At 53.4% G+C, this 19,872-nt stretch overlaps 2 protein-coding genes across 4 annotated transcripts; one reads left to right on the top strand and one right to left on the bottom strand.

Annotated features, from left to right (window-relative positions):
• Window positions 1–7: 7 nt before the first annotated feature.
• On the top strand, window positions 8–6,430 carry ZNF319 (zinc finger protein 319). 3 transcript variants are annotated; one of them, XM_081273777.1, is made up of 3 exons: window positions 8–837; window positions 1,559–1,734; window positions 2,684–6,430. In XM_081273777.1, exon 3 carries the CDS (start codon window positions 2,939–2,941, stop codon window positions 4,685–4,687), a length of 1,749 nt encoding a protein of 582 aa, XP_081129903.1. In that variant the 5' UTR covers window positions 8–837; window positions 1,559–1,734; window positions 2,684–2,938; the 3' UTR covers window positions 4,688–6,430. The 3 variants fall into 3 exon arrangements, with proteins under 3 accessions (XP_081129903.1, XP_081129904.1, XP_081129902.1); XM_081273778.1 differs by lacking the exon at window positions 1,559–1,734 and having other exon boundaries at window positions 2,938–6,430; XM_081273776.1 differs by lacking the exon at window positions 1,559–1,734.
• Window positions 6,431–11,589: 5,159 nt separating this feature from the next.
• SPMIP8 (sperm microtubule inner protein 8) lies at window positions 11,590–19,075 on the bottom strand (the record flags this gene model as incomplete). The annotated part of the gene is made up of 7 exons (XM_081273784.1): window positions 11,590–12,321; window positions 13,389–13,421; window positions 13,752–13,816; window positions 14,037–14,098; window positions 14,523–14,697; window positions 14,916–14,977; window positions 18,853–19,075. The coding sequence occupies 7 exons, from the start codon at window positions 19,073–19,075 to the stop codon at window positions 12,291–12,293; spliced, it is 651 nt and encodes a 216-aa protein (XP_081129910.1). The 3' UTR covers window positions 11,590–12,290.
• Window positions 19,076–19,872: the final 797 nt, after the last annotated feature.

The following is a 19,872-nucleotide window of genomic DNA, read 5'->3' as shown; positions in this document are numbered from 1 at the left end:
GGGCGGGACCCGCGGGACACTAGCGAAGACGGTGTCCGCGATCTGCACGCTGTCCGCATGCTGTTTGTCCGCTGGCTGCGCGTGGAGGGCTACCGCGCCTCCCGGAGCCTCCCCGCTCCATCCTTGGTGTGCCCGTTTCACAGGTCCCGGGGCCTCCTCCTCAAACCGGTTCAAAGTCCGAGCCCCGGGGCCGCTGCTCTCAGAGCTAAGCCGAGCGGTTTAGTCGCGCGTCGGTTGCCGAAGATGAGAGGGTCCAGGCGGGCTCTCGCTGTCAGGTGCAAGAGTCGGGCGGGGGGCGGAACCGGCAGTCGTCTCCCCTGAGGCCGGGTTGGGTGGGCGCGAACTGAGCGCCCTCCCTTGGTCAACCGAAGCGCGCCGGCCCGGCCTCGGTAGGCACAGTCTGGCGCACCCGGCGTGTCCGACCCGGCCAGGCCGCGGGGTCACCGGCAGGGGGCGGCCTCGCTCCGTGCCGCCCGCTCCTCCCGCAGCCGCCGCCGCCGCAGCCCCGGCTACCGCTCCTCCCCCAGCCCCGCCTCCCTGGCCCCCGCGCCGCCCGCTCGTCCGCTTGTCTCAGCAAGGCCATCGGTCCGTCCGCCCGCCCTCCCGGCGCTCCTCCGCCCCGGCCCCGCTAGCCTGGACGCGCGCGTCGCTTCCTCGGTTCCGGTCGCCGCAAGCCGGCTCCCCGCCCCCGGGCCGGCCGCCACCTCTACGCTAGGCCGGGGATTGGCAGCGCGCGTAGGCCGCGCCGCCGCTGATGGAGCTGGAATAAAGGGGCGGCCGAGAGAGCAGCTGGTCGCCGCTTGCCGGGCGCCTGGCCCCGCGAGCGGCCTGGAGCAGGTGAGCGGCGGGGCGCCCGGGGCTGCGTCTGGGGGCCACTCCCGCTGCCGCCGCACCCGTTCCCCAGTCGGCCCGCCCGCCCCTCCGACCCGACCCGGCGGCCTCCTGAGTTCCTGGGTGGCCCAGGCCGGGCCTCCAAGCACAGCCGCTTCCCGGGCCGGGCCTGCGTCCCTGGGGCCTTCCTGGGGCCCAGGCACCCTCTCTCGGGCGGCAGGGGCTCGGCCCTCCAGGCGAGGGCTGACAGGAGGCAGCCCAGCTGGGCCGGCGGGTAGGGCCCGGTGGGAGGTGATCGGCTTTCATTCCTTTTCCAAGGGAGGAGGAAGAATTGGGGTGGGGCGCAGGTGGGGGCCTCCCTTTGCCTCCCCTCCACTCCCCTCATCTCTCCTTCCTTTTGTGGAGTGATTAGATAGGTTTCCTGGCTGCACCTTCCGGGAGGAGGATCAGGGTGGGCAGTGGGATTGCGCCCCAGGGGCCCCTGGCTCTGGCAGCCATTTATGCCAGAAAAAGAAACAACCACAACACAGTTGGATTGATGCAGCCAGACCTCGAATGTGCTCAGAGCAGCCACCTTTCTCCTCTGCCTGCTTAGATTACCAAGTGGTACTTGCTTGTTCATGCAACCTGCTGCCTCCACCAAGAGCAGCAGCCCCTTTCCTTCCTCCCTTCCCAGAAGATGCTGAGGATGACAGCTTTTAGCTTCACTCTTATATTTTGTCGACAGAACAGTTAGAAGTCAGGCTGGCCTATGAGGACATACTTTACCCTTCCTCCTCTCAGGAGAAAACTTACAAACTTTTCAACTTCAGAGGCGGATGAGCTGGAAACCTGAAAGTGGGTTGCCTGTGACTCTAAAAATTCCTCCCGCTCTCTGGCATTATCATATGCTGCCACAAAGTGGTGAGTTAGAGATTTGCCTAGGCTGGGTGGGCTTTACCTTGCATTGATTACCCAGAATATTATAGCCCTGGAGCAAGGTAACAGGTTGTCTCCAGAAGGGAGATGGAGAGAGATGCTCTGTTGTTACATGGCTGAGACAGACCAGTGCAGTTTCTCACATTTTTCTGCAGGCATTGATAGCCAGCCAGAGAGATTCAGAGGATTTAGAACTTTTTTTTTGGTTTTGGTTTTGGTTTTCTGAAAGATGGCTAAAGTAAAGACATTCTGCTCTGTGGACAATGAGACTGGGTGGCTCTGGGAACCTAGCTCCTATCATCTGTGGGTTTAGGTCTTTGCCAGGCCATCCATCCTATTATGTGGCAAGAGGATAGGTATGTAGCCAGAGTGGAGGGCTTGGGGATAGGTGAGGAGGGGTGTGAGCCAGTGCCACACAGGAGAGGGTTTTTGAGGTGGTCCTTGGTTCTATGTAGTTTTCCTAATATTGTCTGCCAGAGGCCTTTTGCCATTGGGCTCTCAAACCTGGGAGGTGTGGCCTTTTTAGGTCAATAGACTGCTCCTTTGAGCAGTGGGGTCCTGGTCAAGACTCAGGGTAGCAATGGGAACAGGCTTGCAGGCCTTAGGGAGGCCTCTGTATTGTGAACAGATCACCCCAGGTTCTCACCTGGAGACACCTGACTGAAGAGAATTGGCAGGAAGCTGAGGAAACTCGTGTAGGCTAGGATGCCCTGGTTCAGGCATGGGTAGAGTGGAGGCAGCTGCCATCCCCTTTGCCTAGAGGAGCTGAACCTCCCGCAGACTACTTTGGTGGCAAGTGAAGGGAACATCTCCCAGTCCTGTCTCTCTTCCCAGATGTGGTTTATGTCCAGGGGCAAGTGCAGGCGGAACAGGGAGAGGATGGGGAAGGGCTGCTTGTTTCTGCTCAAGCTCACGGTTTTTCTCTTCCCCACAGAACTGCTCACTGTGGAAGGCAGAGTTTCCCTGGCAGTGTTGGGACCCTGTCTTGAAGCACCCCCTGCCCTGTAGACGCAGCCTTGTATTCTGTCTCCTCACTTGATGACTAGGGCCGTCTGACCAGTCCTCCTCCGTGCCTTGTCTGAGGTCCTTGTCCATCCTTGAGTTTGGGTAACTTCTCTCTCTGAGTTGGGTCACCTTAAGCGGGAAACTGAAGCCATTAATCTCCAAACCCTGTTTCATCTTCCCAAGCATGTCGGAAAGCTGGCAGCAGCCGCCTCAGACACAGCCGCAGCAGCCCCAGCCACCCCAACCTCAGCACCATGCCGAGCCCCCACCGGCCCTGGCAGAGCATGCCCTGCCCCCTGGTACTGCTGAGAACCCCCTGGGCTGTGCGGTCTATGGCATCCTCCTGCAGCCAGACACGGGCCTGCAGCCTCCACAACATGCACCCCTGCAGGCAGCCGGGGAGCCAGGACCCAAATGCGGTGTGTGTGGTCACGACCTGGCACACCTGACTAGCCCTCATGAACACCAGTGCCTGGCGGGCCACGACCGCTCATTCCAGTGCACGCAGTGTCTCAAGATCTTCCACCAGGCCACTGACCTGCTGGAGCACCAGTGCGTGCAGGCCGAGCAGAAGCCTTTCGTCTGCGGAGTGTGCAAGATGGGCTTTTCCCTGCTCACCTCGCTGGCGCAGCACCACAGCGCGCACAGTGGCCTCGTGAAGTGTTCTATCTGTGAGAAGACCTATAAGCCAGCCGAGGCCACAGAGCCTGCCACTGCTGCTGCCCCGTCACTTCCGCCAGCTGCCCCGCCTCCTACTGTCGCCCCTGCGGAACAGGTTGATAAACCCTACAGCTGTCCCATCTGCCAAAAGCCCTTCAAGCACCTGTCGGAGCTCTCCAGGCATGAGCGGATCCACACAGGTGAGAAGCCGTACAAGTGCACGCTGTGTGACAAGAGTTTCAGCCAGTCGTCCCACCTGGTACACCACAAGCGCACGCACAGCTCCGAGCGGCCCTACAAGTGCGCGGTCTGCGAGAAGACCTTCAAGCACCGCTCTCACCTGGTGCGCCACATGTACGCGCACTCCGGCGAGCACCACCTGTTCCGCTGTAATGTGTGCGAGCTGCACTTCAAGGAGTCCTCAGAGCTGCTGCAGCACCCCTGCACTCCAAGTGGCGAGCGGCCCTTCCGCTGCGGCGAGTGCCAGAAGGCCTTCAAGCGGCCCTCGGACTTGAGGCAGCACGAGCGCACACACAGTGCCGAGCGCCCCTTCAAGTGCGACCTGTGCCCCATGGGCTTTAAGCAGCAGTATGCGCTGATGCGGCACCGGCGTACACACAAGACGGAGGAGCCCTTCAAGTGCGGGCTGTGCGAGAAGGGCTTCGGGCAGCCCAGCCATCTGCTCTACCACCAGCACGTGCACACCCTCGAGACTCTCTTCAAGTGTCCCATGTGCCAGAAGGGCTTCGACCAGTCGGCAGAGCTGCTACGGCACAAGTGCCTGCCCGGCGCAGCCGAGCGGCCCTTCAAGTGCCCTGTGTGCAACAAAGCCTACAAGAGGGCGTCGGCCCTGCAGAAGCACCAGCTGGCGCACTGCACCGCGGCCGAGAAGCCCCTGCGCTGCACCCTGTGTGAGCGCCGATTCTTCTCCTCCTCCGAATTTGTGCAGCACCGCTGCGACCCAGCCCGAGAGAAGCCGCTGAAGTGCCCAGACTGTGAGAAGCGCTTCAAATACGCGTCAGACCTGCAGCGGCACCGGCGGGTGCACACGGGCGAGAAGCCCTACAAGTGCCCCAACTGCGACAAGGCCTTCAAGCAGCGCGAGCATCTTAACAAGCACCAGGGTGTCCACGCCCGAGAGCAGCAGTTCAAGTGCGTGTGGTGTGGCGAGCGCTTCCTGGACGTGGCCCTGCTGCAGGAGCACAGTGCACAGCACAGTGCTGCCGCTGCAGCTGCCGAGGGCGCCTACCAGGTGGCTGCCTGCCTACCCTGAGGCCAGGCGATGGCTCCTAGGGCCCAGCCCAGCCTCGCCTCCTTATAGCTGCAGCCCACCAACCCCCCACCCAGCTCCATCTTCTTAGGCTCCAGGAGTGAGGACAAACAGTACTGGGCCAGTGGAGGGTGAGTGTACTCAGCACTCCTGTCACCAGCCTGGCCCTGGGGAGCCAGATCTGTGGCCAGTCCTGACTCCATAAACCTCTTTCCCGTTGCAGGGTTTGCTTGCTGAGGGCAGTAGTTTCCCTCATCTCTGGAGGACTGGAATTCCACTGGCAGTCACATGCTCTCTCTCTGTCCCAGGGTTGGGGGGTCTACCAACCCAATCTTTCCAAATCTTTCAGGCCACAAGTTGGGTTTGGAAGGAGTATGGTCATGGTAGGTTCCGGACCTCAGAGGTGGGCTGGGTATAAGGCATCCCTTCAAGTTGCTGTTTGTGACCTAGTTCTGGGGATCAGGATAGACTGAGCCTCAGCCTTCTGCCTGTCCCAGACTGGGGTGATGTGTCCCTCCAGTTTCTGACAGTCAAGTTGTCTTTGGGAAGCTCTGTCTGCAAAGTAATGGGCATGGCTAGGAAGCGGGAGAGGAGGATTGGCCCATCGAGGGCTAGTCCTGTGGTTTTGAAAGCCCCCTCCCAACTTGCAGTGTGGTTCCTATTGGTGGTGGGGAGTGTATCCTTAGCCAGATGGAACTGCTGATGGGGGAGAGGAATGTAGGGTGAAGGGGATTGTAGGAGGGAGTAGGGTGAGGTTCATGATCCCCTAGCAGATGGAAACAAGTATCCTCTTCTCAAATTGTGAGAACCAAAATGTTCAGGGCTCAGGGGCATAGCCCCAGTGTGCTTGCCCCAGCCCTGCCTCAAGGCCAAGACCAGGTCCGGGTACCCAGGGGGGATGACCTCTGACTCCACAGTGTGCTCCTAGTCCATGGGAGTGCCATCCCTCCATTGTTTTGGCTGCTGGCCTGAACCTAGGGATTTTATATTGTCAAAATGCCCTGGATAATATCCAGCTACTTAGAAAACTGCAGTATTCTCCTGTGGGTCCTCCTAGAGTACCCCAGGTCTCTGGCTGCCCTCAGGGCTCTTGGAGCAGAAAGTGCCCAGGGCATAGGGAGCAGGAGGAAACAGTGGGTTTGGGAACCCAGCAGGCAGTGTGCCTGGCAGGAGGATGGGGTCAGCCTGGTTGCTGGTGGCCAGGGCCTGCTAAGGGGCCCAGAGGCCCTTTGTTACCAAAATAACCATTTTGAACCCAGCTTTGCCCCCTGCCCTCTTCCAGCCCCACCTCTCTCTGGTGTGGGTCTTGAAAGAAGACTGATCAGTGCACACACCAAGGGCCCGGAGGCGCAGGAAGACACCACCTTGCCTCTCTCTTACCTTCTGAAGTCTGAACAGCCACATCTGCCTCCTCTGTCTGACTGGGTTCCCTCCTGTGCCTGCAGAGAGGGGCTGGTCCTTCCCCTCGGTGCTGGCTCTCAGTCACAATGCCTCAAAAGACCAGAACCCAGGCTTACAACAGTCCCAACCGCTATTTTTTTTTCTTTTCATTTTGCTTTCTAAAAGCAGTTTGTTATACTATTCATAACATTGTATAGTTTAATTTCATGTCATTTTCAATCTTATATATAAATGTGAAAATCTGGATTTTTAAAAAGGATGACTCCATTTTAGGTAGCCACTTTTGATGTTAATATATAGTGAACTCAATGTATGCTTTAGAAGTAAAGACATCGACTGTCACAGACCAAAGCTCTGTTTGTTCTGGTCATTTTTCCACAGGGAAATGATGGGACATGGAGAGACAGAGAAAGGCATGCGGGCCAGAGTGTCAGGTTGGGATCTGGGACACGGCTGGGTTTGAATCCTGAATGTTCTGACTGTGTGGCTGTGGCCTTGGGCAAGTCACTTAACCTCTTTGAAGTTACCTAGTCTATTAAAAAAAAAAAAAAAAAGGAGGTTAACCTTTGCCTTGCTTGACTGTTGTGAAAAAGAAATGGAGTCTCGGTGAGGCCCAGGTGGGTAAGCTGCCAAGGTCCTGACAGTATCAGCTGCAGGACACCTGAGTCCCTGGGGAATGGACCTTTCCCCTTTGACCTTGGATTAAAACTATAGCCCTGGAGGAGGGAGCTGGGCCATGAGGGATCAGTGCAGCTCATGGAAGGCCAGAAGCTGGGGTCTGGGCCTGGTAAGCAAGAGAGCTTGTCCAGCCCCTCCCTGGAGCAGGAGACCCTGCCAGCCAGGCCCACCTCAGAGGGCCTGACCCCACCCCACGGCCATTCACCCTGTACCATTATGCCCCCTTTGCATGCCCAGCCCAGCAGCCCTCTACCTCAGGGTCTGCACACCTTTCCCTGTAGTCCACCCCCCCCCACCCCCACCAATGGCCCAGCTGCAGCTCAGGCTCTTTCCATTTCTCAGAGGCAAAGATGGGGCTGGGCAGAGGCGGGGAGAAAGCTAGCAAGAGTACCCTGCCCGGGGTAGAAGGTAAGTGTAGAAGTTAAAAGGAGGAGCTACCTATACTTCAAAGGATTAAAAGTCTGGAAGCTTAATAGGAAGCTTAGTGAAAGGCTGGGGCCTTGGATGTGACCCGGATCCTCTGTTCTTATTCCATGTGGCCTGGGGCACACCCCACCCTTAAGAAGCTGTGGGATTCCTTCTTGCTGCCTCTGTCTCTCAGCAAGGGGATGACCACTGCCCTTTGCGTCTGTATCAGGCTCGAGTCCCAGCTTACTTTCTAGCTGTGTGACCTTAAGCAAAACCCATCTACCTGGGGAGCAGGATGGGCCTGAATATTCCCTTTATGCAGGCCGATGGGTTATTCAAAGCCACACAATGATGCAAGTGGCCTGGAATTGGGGGTGCTGTCACATGAACCTGGTTCCTGCACACTGGTGAATGACAGAAACCGAGGCCCTGAACAACTGAAGCTTCTAGCTCTGGTCACTGATGCCTGGGACTCTGGCTTCAGCTGGCCAGGAAGCTGGGAACAGTGGCCAGGACTGGTCCTGCTGCCCTGTCTGGCCAAAGGAGCAGGACAGCTCTTCACCAGCAGGCCAGGGGGGCCACCCTCCCAGCTTGCTCAGCTGCCTGAGGGATTGCAGTTACTAGGCTCCACCTTCCCATTTGTGCAGAGGCAGCGCCTACATAGACAGCCTGCACGTACAGGTTATCTCTTGGTCTCCATTCCCATCCCACTACCCCTCTGTCTTCCTCCAGAGCAGGCCTCAGGTGAGACCATGGGCTGCTCAGGCCACAGAAATTCGCCCAAGGCCTCCTGGTCAGACTCTGCTGACAAGCTCCGCATTCAACCCTTAAGCAAGTGGTTTCTTTGTTCCTTGAAGGTCACGCCTCCAGGAAGAGCCTTGGCTGCTATTGATTTTCTCAAACCTACAAAGATTCCAGCCAGAATATCCTGCAAAGAAGTGGGGGGGGGGGCTATGGATTCTCGATCTTCACTACACGACTCCATCCCCTCCCTGGGTCTACACTCCTTCATTTGTTCATCCACAAGCATTACTGAGCACCCGCTGTTTGCCAGAGGGTGCAACAGGGCACTAAGCAAGAACTTCAGATGAGAGGGTTTGGCGTTTTCATGAATCAAAAAGTAGGATCAAAAAATGTCAAAATTACTGGGTGTGGTGGCACACACCTGTAATCCCAATGGCTCGGGAGGCTGAGGCAGCAGGATCTTGAGTTCAAAGCCAGCCTCAGCAACTTCGAAAGGCCCTAAGCAACTTAAGACCCTGTCTGAAAATATAACATAAAAAGGGGCTGAGGATGTGGCTTAGTGGTTAAGCACCCCTGGGTTCAATCCCTGGTACCAAAAAAATATCTAGTATAAAATATGCTATGCAAAAGTACCCCCAACCCTCATTCCATCCTACCCTCAGCTGGAATCCTCATCTAGTTCCTAAACCTGTCCCAGAGCCAGCCCCAGCCCTGGACTGTGAAGTGTGTTGTACCTGTTGTTTTGTATTAAACACCACTGTTACTTTGTTGTAGTTATTTCATTTAATCCAGATCAGTGTTTTGGCTCTGGGTGACTCCAAGCCCTAATCCCTCAGCCCCGGTTATAAAGATAAGAGGCAGGCAAGTCCACTGTGGGCCAGAGGGCATGAGTGAGTCCCCTGAACAGCTGCAGTGTTTGTTTTCATGGTCTTGGGGAAGGTTGACTTGTCAGAAAGAAAGTGTGAGCTTTGGGTAGGAAGAGGTGGGGAAAGCGTTTCTTGTGGGAGGATAGTTGTGAACCAAGTTTTGGAGGCAGACAGAGCCTGGGTGTTTGGGACAGTGAAGAGGCAGGTGGGGTTTATTTTGGTATAAAAGGATCAGGGTATTGAACTGGGGTCAGGCCTGGAAGGCCTTGAGGCCAGGTCAGGGTGGCTGGACTCTCCTCAAGATTTTGTCTGTAATGAAAACTTCTGATTTTCTGATATGATCGGCTTTATGAAGAACAAGGAACCCCAGAGGCTAAGAAGAGGAGGAGGATGGGAGATAGTGGCCATCAGCAGCCACCCAGAGCTAGCTTGCTTGCTTTCTGATTTTTTTGTTTTCTTTTGGAGACAGATTGGTCCTGGGATCAATCACTGGGTCCAGTGATTTTCCTGCTTCAGCCTCCCAAATAGCTCCCAATAGGACATTAGGGGCACCACCATGCCCAGCTTCAGAGAGCTTTCTGATGTGACATCCCATCCTCCTTCTAAACTCTAGTCAGATGTCCCAGCCCCAGGAAGCCCCCTCTGACTTCCTGCCCACTCTTGGCTTCCCTCTTAGCAAGAAAGCAGTGGAATGTGGTGACCACAGGCGGGGGATCAGACAGGCTGGCTTCAATTCCCTTCTCTGCCAGTCACCACCTGTGTGATCTCGTGCCAGTCACTTAACCTCTCCAAGTCCATTTCATCAACTGTTGAATGGGGCCTGCAAAGCCCTCACTGTATTGCCTTCCACTTGAGAATAGGAAGTGGACCCTTAATCAGGTGTTTATGCTTTTCTACTCTCTAGTTCCTTTATTCTTAGGCACGCTTTTTCTTATGTTTATGAAGTCAGGATTAAGTGTACAACCGGTGGGCAAGAACCTGTAATCAAGTTTCTGGGCTGGGTTACTGTCCATGGCATCCTGGGCTGGAGGAACATGGTTCTGGTTTGCACCAGCTGGGCCCACTGGTTTCTCCCGTTGGATGGGAAGCATCCAGAGGCAGAGATGGCATCTTGTCTGTGCCACCCCAGCACCCAGCACAGAGCTGGCCCAGGCAAAGGCCATAGACATATGCTGGGCCTCATTTTGAGATGGACTTGCTCACCAGGAGGTGGGGCCAGGAATAAAACCCAGTCACTTGATTCCCTTTTATATGTTTCAGCATGCTCCCTAGAGCTGACTAGTGTCCCTTGTCACCCAAGACTCTAGTGTCTCTGTTGTGAGCCTTGGGCAAATCCATCTTTTCTCTGGCATTTGGAGGGGATTCTGGTGCTGGGTGGCCCAGGAACCCCAGAGGGCTCTGTGAATGGATTCCCAAGGTAGAAGTCAGCATATACTGTCCTCTGAGCTTGTAGGAAAGGACTTCTGGATGAGTGGCAGGAGGCTGGGTACATCTTCAGCAGGCCCCTGAGGAAGAAGAGGCTCTGTGATGTCTTTACAATTTCCTGTCTGTTCCTGCCCAGGCTCCAGTCTCCTGCTCTGTTGTCAGCAGAGCCTACACTTTAGCATAGAAAGATTGCATCATGGTCCTTCATCTCAGTGTAAGGGCAATGACTGTCACTTCCATGCCTGAAAGAAATTAAAATCAGCCTCAGTTCTAAAAGGCAGATTCTGCAGATCAAACCACATGCAACCCATCTTCTTATTTATTACCCAAAGTTAAGCAGAAAGATCACGATCTGGGAAAGAATTTCTTCCTACAAAAGTTGAGCACAAACCATATGTGGACACTGTGCCAAGTGCTGGGACATGAGACCTAGGTTCTGGGTTTGGCCGACTACCTGCTTGATTTGGGCCTCTCTTTTTCTATCTGGGAAATAGGCAGCATTGGTTCAGCTCACTCACTAGGGTGCTTGTGAGGCCCAGAGAAAAAACTAGTCCCAATGATAATGTGATAGAGATTTGTTGGTGCCTCTTTCTGAAGCGCTCACCATACCAGTGTATGGGGGGCTTCCTGGCACCCAGGGATTCCCTAAAGTAGAGGCAGGCTCTGGGAGGCTGGTGAGGCCTATGGCATCCATTTCCTGTGAAGCAACAGAACATGGAATATAAACCTGGATGAGGTGCCTGAGATGAGGACAGTGCTTGCTCGCCAAGACACCACCAATAAACATCATCTAAGCAAAAAGTTGTTTATTCTACCCACAAGGAGGTAGGACTAGCCCTCCCTGCCCAGCAACCTCCAAACCCTAAGCCCCTCCTGTAAAAGGAAGGCATGATGTTGTGGCCCAAGTACAAGGTCACCCTGCTCCAAGGGGCTAGGGAAGCAGCTCCTCAGCCTGGCTCAGGAGTCAGGGCAGCTCACAGGATAGTGCCTGGACCTTCCAGACACGTCACCAACCCCACTCCATCCTACCTGTGGACAGACAGCAGTATCAGGCCCAGACTGGGGCAAATAGCCACCAATCTTTTTTTTTTTTTTTTTTTTTTTTTTTTTTTTTTTTTAGAGAGAGAGTGAGAGAGGGGAGAGAGAGAGAGAGAGAGAGAGAGAGAGAATTTTTAATATTTATTTTTTAGTTCTCAGCGGACACAACATCTTTGTTGGTATGTGGTGCTGAGGATCGAACCTGGGTCGCACGCACGCCAGGTGAGCGCGCTACCGCTTGAGCCACATCCCCAGCCCCCAGCCACCAATCTTAGGAACTCTCTTCTGGTCCTGGGCTCAGGGACTTCAGGGATCCACACACCCTCTAAAATCAAGCACAAAATTCTGTGTGCACTTGAGTGCTTATTTTCCATGGGAAGGTTCATTCTTTTCATCTGATTCTCAGGAAAGCCAGTGCCTACAAGGTTAGGAATCCCTGGTTCACATCCTCTCCTCCTTTACCCACTGACATTTGCTGAGTACCTATTGCATGCAAGACCAGGGGCTCAAGAAGAATTTTTTAGCTCCTCGTTTTTGGACCATTCTGAGCGCTTCAGAAAGAGGCACCAACAAATCTCTAACACCCTGCCTTTCTCCTTATGACTCAAATTCAGGATCTGAGGTGAAGGGGCTTGGGTGTAGGGCTACGAGCAAGGAACAGGTGCATGAGGAAATTCCCAGGTCTGCCTGACTGGGCTGGAGGCTTAGACCTTGACATTCTTACCCAAGGTCACCAAACATCCCACTCCAGTTTCCCAGTGGTCCTACAGGAGTTGGCAGGGGACAGGAAGGTAAAGGTAAGATGTGGTCATCCTGTGGTCCTGACCCTTTCCCAGCCTCTGTAACAACCCCCTCCCAGGCACTCATACACACACACACACACACACACACTCACACACACGCATGCATTTAGTGAGCATTAAATTTATTTCTAGCCAGGCTGAACTTCTGGGGAGATGAGTGGTGCCACCATATGCCCTCTGTCCCACTGGGGGACCTGAGGTGGCACATTTCAGCAGTCTGGGGGTTGGCCTCCTTTTCATAGATTAATGCCAGGGAGTCAGGTAGTTGATGCGGCTGTGGAGAGAAACAGGGATGAAGTGGAGGTCTCCAGAGTGTTCTCAAGAAAAATCGGTCGGTTTTCCTCCAGGCCTTTCCCCCAAACCCACCTCCCTACCCTCAAGTCTCTGAAGACAGTTTTCCCCCAGCCTCTGTGTGGCCCAAGAGCTTTTAATAGCTCCCTATTTCCTTTAATTTATTTTTGATTTTTCTTGGTTTTCAAATTTGCCTCCCTCACCTCATTTTTATCTCCCAAGACCCTCAAATATGTACTGCTTCCCTAATTTTTCAGTCATTTAACAAACCTACTCCGTTAGGCATCCTACAGTAGTAAGAGCAGAACGTTTCCCCCTGTGTGTGCAGGGGGAGGGGGAGGGCAACTTTCCATCAATAACGAGAATGCAGGGTGCTAAGAGGTAGGGATGCCCAGGCGATGACCAAATGGAGGGAGTGTGAGCTGGTGGGAGAGGCAGAGGCTCAGGAAAGATTTCCGGGGGGGGGGGGGGGGGAACAACCAGACTGGCTTTCAAAGAGTGAGGAACCGGCTTTTCCAGACAGAGGAGGAAGGCCCATCTAGGCTCTGATACAGCACAAGAAAAGCTTTGGAAGAGGTTTTGGTCGCGCCGGTGGTTTTGGGGCACAAAGCAGGGCTGGAGACGGCCATATCCTGGAGATGCTAGAACACCTCGCAGCAGCACTCCCGTTCTCATTCCCATCTCTGAGTCTCAAGGGGTGAAGCACCCTCCCCTCCGACTTGCCCGCATCCTAGAAGGTAGAATCTTGGCCCTTTCTTTGCGTTCAGTCCTCCCAGGTAATGCCCTCCTCTTTCCGGCCTCTTCTGAGCCAATCCTGACAGCGTATGAGCTCCTTTCCATGCCCACCCCAGTCCCCAGGGAGCTGAGCTTTGGCCGGGTTCGGATCTCTAGGGAGCCCAGCAGCTAGCGATCCCTCCTTCGCTGGGCCCAGAGGGTGGAGGGCTGGGGAATCTGCACGTGGGCGGAAACCTCCCCGCCCTTGCCCCCCGCGGCCCTAGCTGCCGACCTGGGCGTGGCCGGCTGCGGGCAGGGGCGTGGCCAGTCCCCTACCTGTATTTGGAGCCGAAGCGCCTGAACGTGTTCCTGCGAAAGGACGCGGAGGGTGAGCCCCGAGTGCAGGGGGCCCCGCTCCCCGCCAGCAAACCGAAATAATCACGTTGTCCTTCGTCCCACTTAACGCCTCCACTCCAAAAGAGTGAAGCTGCCGGGGATGACAAGGTGCTCCGTTTGGTACGAATTCAGTATTTGTTCATTTTGAAATTACGATTTTCGTGTGCTGTATTCGAGCCATTTAATACTTCCCAGGTCTCACATTTTCAAGCGCCATTGGGCCCTTGTGTGTACTAGGAAAGGGGCTGAGATCCCACCCTCCCTCCTCCGGGTGGAGGTCCCGGGGTTCGTAGCATCACTTACAGGGAGTCGAAAGGCAGGGGCTTCTGTCCGTAGCGGTCTAGACTGGGGTTCTGGTTGAGGCAGTACTGGGGCGGGCCACAGGGATGGGGCCCTGGTAAACCCGGGACCTCGGGCACCCACCCAGCCCCCACAGCGTTCCCTACTGGAGATCTGAGCCCTGGGGACTGTGAGAACTTGCGCTCCGTCCCCCCACCCCGTCCCCACTTTCCCTATCCCTCGCATCTCCTCTGCTTTAGCTGCACCCATCAGGATCCCCGGGGACTGGTCAGCGAGCATCTCCCTTACCCTCCAGTTCTGGGTCACATCCGGCTTCAAATACCGCACCGCGTAGCCGCTGAACCTCTCCACTGAGGAAAGAGCCTACTTTGGACACCCCCCCCCCCCCGCCAGCTCCGACGAGCCCCACCCTTCCTCATCTAAGCCCCGCCCACAGAGCAAGCCTCACCTCCACTGCCCAGCGCTGGACAAAAGTGGGTCTCCGGACCCGGCACCCCCAGTTCCAGAACCAGCTCAGCATTCAGGCCCAGCCCGGTTGCTCCCCCTGGCCTGGCCCTGGCCCCCTGCCCTTCCCCACCATGAGCACGGCCTCTAAATCCCTCAGCCGCCCTCTGTCATGCTTGCTGTAGGCGTCCCAGCTGCTCCCCGCTCCCTTATTCTGTCCCTGCGGTTGCCCACTTGCAGCCGGTGGTCCTCTCTCCCTGCTACAGCAATGACCCAAGTGCCCTTCAATCTCCCCCAGCCGTAGGCGTCATCTGCAGCTGGGAGACTAACCTTTGTTGTTTAGGCAGGGCAGCTTGAATTCCCCAGCCGTGGACACAAAGTGGGACCAGTCCTTGATGGCACTAGTGAAGGAGGGCCAGTCGATCCGGTTGATGCCTGGTACGATGGGCAGCAGCTTTCCCTCACGGTACTTGCAGCAGAGCTTCTGGCCAGTGGGCGTCATGTCTTGCTAGGGTTTTTGGGAGGTCAGGAGCACAGCAGTAGAGCGGGAACTTGATCCATCTGACCCGGGGTGTGCTTGAGGTTGAAGACCCGGATTGGATGGTGGTGGAGGGGGTCCCAAACAAGTAACTGAGGATATGCTTAGGGAGTAGAGCCTAGAGGTGCTTGGGACTGGGTGCAGGCTTGTGCTTTTGCAAACCCAGGGTGAGGGACAACACTCACCAGGCAATGCAGGGGTTGATTGGGGCTCCCCAGGAGTGTGAAGTGGGCGTTGTCAAACTCATCTGTTGAAAGAAGATAAAGGGAGAAGAGACTTCTCCTTCAATAGCAGTCCCAGGTTCATGCAAGAGAGGTTTGGCCCACACTGTGTATTATTTTTTTTTAATACTGGATGGATTTAAACATCTAAGATAAACTAGTATTTCTATCTTCACCTCTTATAATATAATAAGCTCCCAAATAGATAAAAGATTTCAGTGCAAAAAAAAAAAAAAGAAAAAGAAAAAGAAAAAAGAAAAAAGAAAAGAAACCATAGAAATACTAGAAGAAAATGTGGGCAAGTTCCTCTAAATTTGGAGCAGGAAAGACCTAATTCTAACTAGAAAGCCAGAACTTAAAGATCAGCAACTTTGGATCAACATCCTTGACTACATAAAAATAAACTTCTGCATGGCAAAATAGAAAAGAAGCCGAAAGGCAAATGGAAATTTATTTTTTACTAATTTTACAGACGAAAGGCAAAGAGTAGAAATCAAGCCAAAAAAAAAAAAAAAAGAATGAAAAAAGAAAAAAGGGTAAAAAAGCATACACAGCCCATACACAAATATAAGAATTACAGATGACCCCTAAACATGAAAAGATGATGAGCCTCATTTATAATAAGATGAATGCATACCCAAATTACATGAAGATACCAACTTTTACTTCTCAGACTGGTAATAATCCAAAAAGTTAGTGCAACAGGGCCTTTGACATATGTTGCCAGAGGGAGTATACATTTATTGGAGCCTACAGAGAACAATTGGCATTTTCCATCAGAATTATAAATATACATGTGCCTTTTGACCCTGTAGTCCTACTTCTGAGAATTTATCCCCAGAAAGGCACAAGTGCAGATGTAAGAAGAGGGTAACCCATTTCAGTATTGTTTGTAATAGCGAATGATTGGAAATAATTCAAGTGTCTGTCACTAAAGGACTGTCTATAAACTACACTACCTCCACACTGTGCAGCTACTAACAGAAATCTGAGGAACTGGGGCTGTGACTCAGAGGTAGCACACTTGCTTTGCATCTGTGAGGCACTGGGTTTGATTCTTAGCATCACAAATAAATAAATAAATTGATTAATTAATTAAAGGTCTATAAGCAACTAAGAAAATATTAAAAAAAAAAAAAGAAATCTGAGGACATCCTCTAGACAAAACCTTCAAGGTACAAAAGAATAGTTACTGTATACAAATACCTGTTTAGAGCCTAAAGTTTAAGATTCTTGGAGGCAGAGAAGAAAATACATTCTGGTTATCATCTTAAACAAATTATCAAACTCAGCAGCATGAACAGCAGGATAGCTGTATGCCTCCTGCAGCAACTCTAGGGGAAACATGGCGCCCATCATCTGTGGAAGATTCTGGCCAGCACTGTCTCATGGGGCTGATCAGGCCTCTAGGTCTAGTTACTGATCCTCAGAAAATAGATTAGCAGGGTAAAGACCACCATGAGGGAACAGCTGCTCAAATACCATCAGGCACTGTGTCCCACAACTGCTGGGGACTTTTTAAAAGTCAATATCACAGCGGGGAATGAAAAAGAGATAGATACCAGGTTGGGGTTGTGGCTCAGTGGTAGAGCGCTCTCCTCCTATGTGTGAGACCCTGGGTTCAATCCTCAGCACCTCGTAAAAATAAATAAACAAAATAAAGATATTATGCCCATGTATGACTAAAAAATATTAAAAAAAAGAAAAGAAAAACAGATAGTCTTATGCTAAGACTAAAGACATAAAAAACAACTGCAATGCACACTCCTAGGTAGAAGCCCCTGTCTGTTTTTTTTTTTTTTTTTTTTTTTTTAAGTTATAAAAGACACCTTTGGGAGGTAATTAGGGAAGTTTTAATGTGGACTGGTTATAAAATGTTATAGAATTATTGTTGAATGCCACAGTCTGGCTGGGCACAATCAGGAGCCACTTGTCAAAAGAAACTAACTTTATTTTTAGAACCACACACACCAAACAAAACTGCTCCTCAGGAAAAACCTTCAGAGCCCAACTGCCACCATCCGCTTCCCACAAGCCTCTCAACCTCCCCCACTCCTCCTGCTCTTGAGGTGATTGGCTGGGTCGTGTGGGCGGAGCCAAAAAAGTCCCCCAATGAGCAGCTCCATAGTCTGAAAGGGGGGGGGGGAAGCCCAATGAGCATCACCGCAGAGGAACCAATCAGCTAGAAGTTGCTGGGGCCGCTGTGAGCAAATCATCAGCTGGCAGTCTGAAAGTTTGCTGGGGCCCTGTGGCTGCCAGCTGATGAATTATTATTAACTTTCCTGGGTATGATAACGATATTGTGTCATGTAGAAGGCTGTTATCATTGGGAGCTGCTTGGTAGACTATGTGTGTGTGTGTGTGTGTGTGTGTGTGTGTGTATAGAGGGGGGGCGGGATTCAAATATGGTAAAACATTGACTGACGCAGATAGAAAGTAATGAGTGCTCGTAGTACTATTCTTTAAATTTTGAAAATGTTCATAATAAAAATTGAGGGAACAAAATAATGTACATTTGTGCTAAGTGCACAGGAGCATGCCTGTACGAGCTACTTGGGAGACTGAGGCAGGAGGATGGTGGGAGCCCTGGAATTCAGAGCCAGCCTGGACAACAGAGTGAGATCCTGTCTCTTCAAAAAACAAACAAATAAAGACAATAGAATGCATGTTTGTATTTGCATTAGTAAACAGAAAGGTACATTAGAAACCAAGAGTGCCACCTGTAAGGGGGTGTCAATATACTCACTGTTGTGGCGTTTTGAGTTTTAGGGTTGGGGTGTAGCTCAGTGGGAGAGCCCTGTCCACCATGCCCAAGGTCCTGGGGTCCATCCCCAGCACTGCATATGCTTACAATACAGAACTAAATCAGGGCTTTCCCTAAAAATCTAAATTCCTGGCTTCCCTTGGAAGCAGGAAATTAGAAGAACCGTGATCTCTCTGACTCTCTGCACACAGTCCAGTCAGTGGGAGTCTGGGAGCCGGAGCCCTCTGGATGGGACCCATGTGGGTGCTCTTCCTCACCAGAGGGGCTTGCCCCCGCTGCTCCCTTCAACGATGTTTGTCATCTTGGTTGCAGGGGTCAGGGTGGGTCTCCAGAGATTTCGGTGTAAGCTCGGACATCCTCACCCACCGGTCACCCCAGCAGGGACCTCCATATCACCCTGGATCTTCCCCTTCCTCTTGCACCCATCCTGGCACCCAGTGCTGTTGACTTATCTCCTAAAGCCCTCTCAGTCCCTGCGGGGTAGTTCTGTGGGCCCTTTCCCCCTGCAGGCCCGCCTGACCTCGCGTTCATGGGAGGTGTGAAGGCTCTGTCTCTCCCTTTCCCCGACACAGGGGTGGGCAGGCAGAAGTCATCCTTGTCTCGAGCATTATCATTCCAATCTCTGCCCAGTTCTGTCTTCATTAATAAGAGCCATAAGAGGCATGCGGGCACATAGACTCTGTCCCTCACCATGCCCTGCCCCACCTCCACACATTGCCAACAAGAAGGCCATCACCAGATGCAGCCCCTCACCTAGCCCCTCCAGAACTGGGCGCTAAAATCAACGTTGTTCCCTTAAAACTTAGAGGACGCTCACAACGGACCTAGCCATCACGTTTGTTGAGCACATATTATGTGTGAGCTGTGGCTCTCCGTGCTTTTCCCGCCTCATCTCTTCCCAGCGTCAACAGCTCTGTGAGGCAGGCGGCCCTGGTCATCATTTCCACTTTACAAATAAGGAAACAGCGGTCAGAGCTTAATGGAGGTTTCTGGACAGGGAGCAGCCGAGACTGGCCCTTTTAACCCTTTCATTTGCCACTCGTGACTTTTCCCTCCAAGATTTCTTTCCTTGTCGACCTGCCCCTTCTGCAAAGTCCCCAGGGGGCCCAGTGCTGGTGGGAGGTGAGGCGGCCTGACCTTTGCGGCAGTAGGTGGTGGACTGGCAGTGCTCATCCGGGAGGCAGGCCTTGACGGAGTCCATGTCCATGCGGCGCAGGGTGGGCAGCGCCGGGTGGTAGAGCTGCTGCTTCACGCTGGCCAGCGGTTGGCGCTGCCGCGGTATCGGGAGCAAGATGGCCGGGGATGCATACACGTGGGCAGTACCATCGTCCCAGGGCACCACGTCGATGATGCGGGCCATAACTGCGGAGCAAAGCGTATACATGAAGGGCTCCCTGGGCTCATGCCAGGTAACGACCTTCCGTCGGGGGACAACCTTAGCCTGGGCTGATTTGTCCCTAGTTAAGGGTTTATTGAGCACTTACTCTGTGCCAGGTGATTTTTTCAGAGTTCCACGTCTGGTGGCAGGGACACTCAACACACGTACTCACACTCATGCACACACATGCACACGTGCGCAGATACACACACAAGCTGCTCTAAGGGGCTGTGAGGTCAGTGTAGGGCGTATGTCTGTCTGTCTGTCTGAGGAGGCTGGAGTTGGGGCATTCAAGCAATGGTCTAGAAGATGCGGTGTTTGAATTAAGTAGTGAACAGGAAAAGGTGAAGCAGGTGGGTTCGGAGTGTGACTCAGAATGCTGTATGGCTCTGGGTGACCAATCCTGAATCTCCTTATCTAAGGCATCTGGCATTTACCCCAGATTTTACAGAGAGACATAGAACCACTTTAAACACGAGGAGAGACATGACACATGCACTAGAAAATCATTGCTGGCTACCAAGTGCCCCCACCCCAAATAGCAGATATTCGCAGAAATCCTTTTTAGTCATTTACACTTTAGTGAGACTTTGTTGACTTAGCTCAATTTCTCTTGGTGAGAGATGAGGTGGGAGCTAGGTGGGCCGGAGGAGAGAGGACGGTGGGCCATGGAGGGACAGGGAGGACACAGTGACACGGCATAGGAAGCTGCCTCGGGGAGGTGGGGAAGGGCAGGGAAGTGGAGCCCTTAGAGGAGGGCAGAGAGGGTACCCCACTTC

This window comes from Spermophilus citellus (assembly GCF_964194105.1).
Source record: "Spermophilus citellus genome assembly, chromosome: 18".
NCBI classification, from domain to species: Eukaryota; Metazoa; Chordata; class Mammalia; order Rodentia; family Sciuridae; genus Spermophilus; species Spermophilus citellus.
The sequence above is the reverse complement of the archived record's forward strand: the minus strand, read 5'-3'. Positions and strand labels throughout refer to the sequence as shown.

What these genes read in the sequence shown, in the direction of transcription:
- ZNF319 (XM_081273778.1), top strand. Translation starts at nt 2,939, where the DNA reads ATGTCGGAAAGCTGGCAGCAGCCGCCTCAGACACAGCCGCAGCAGCCC.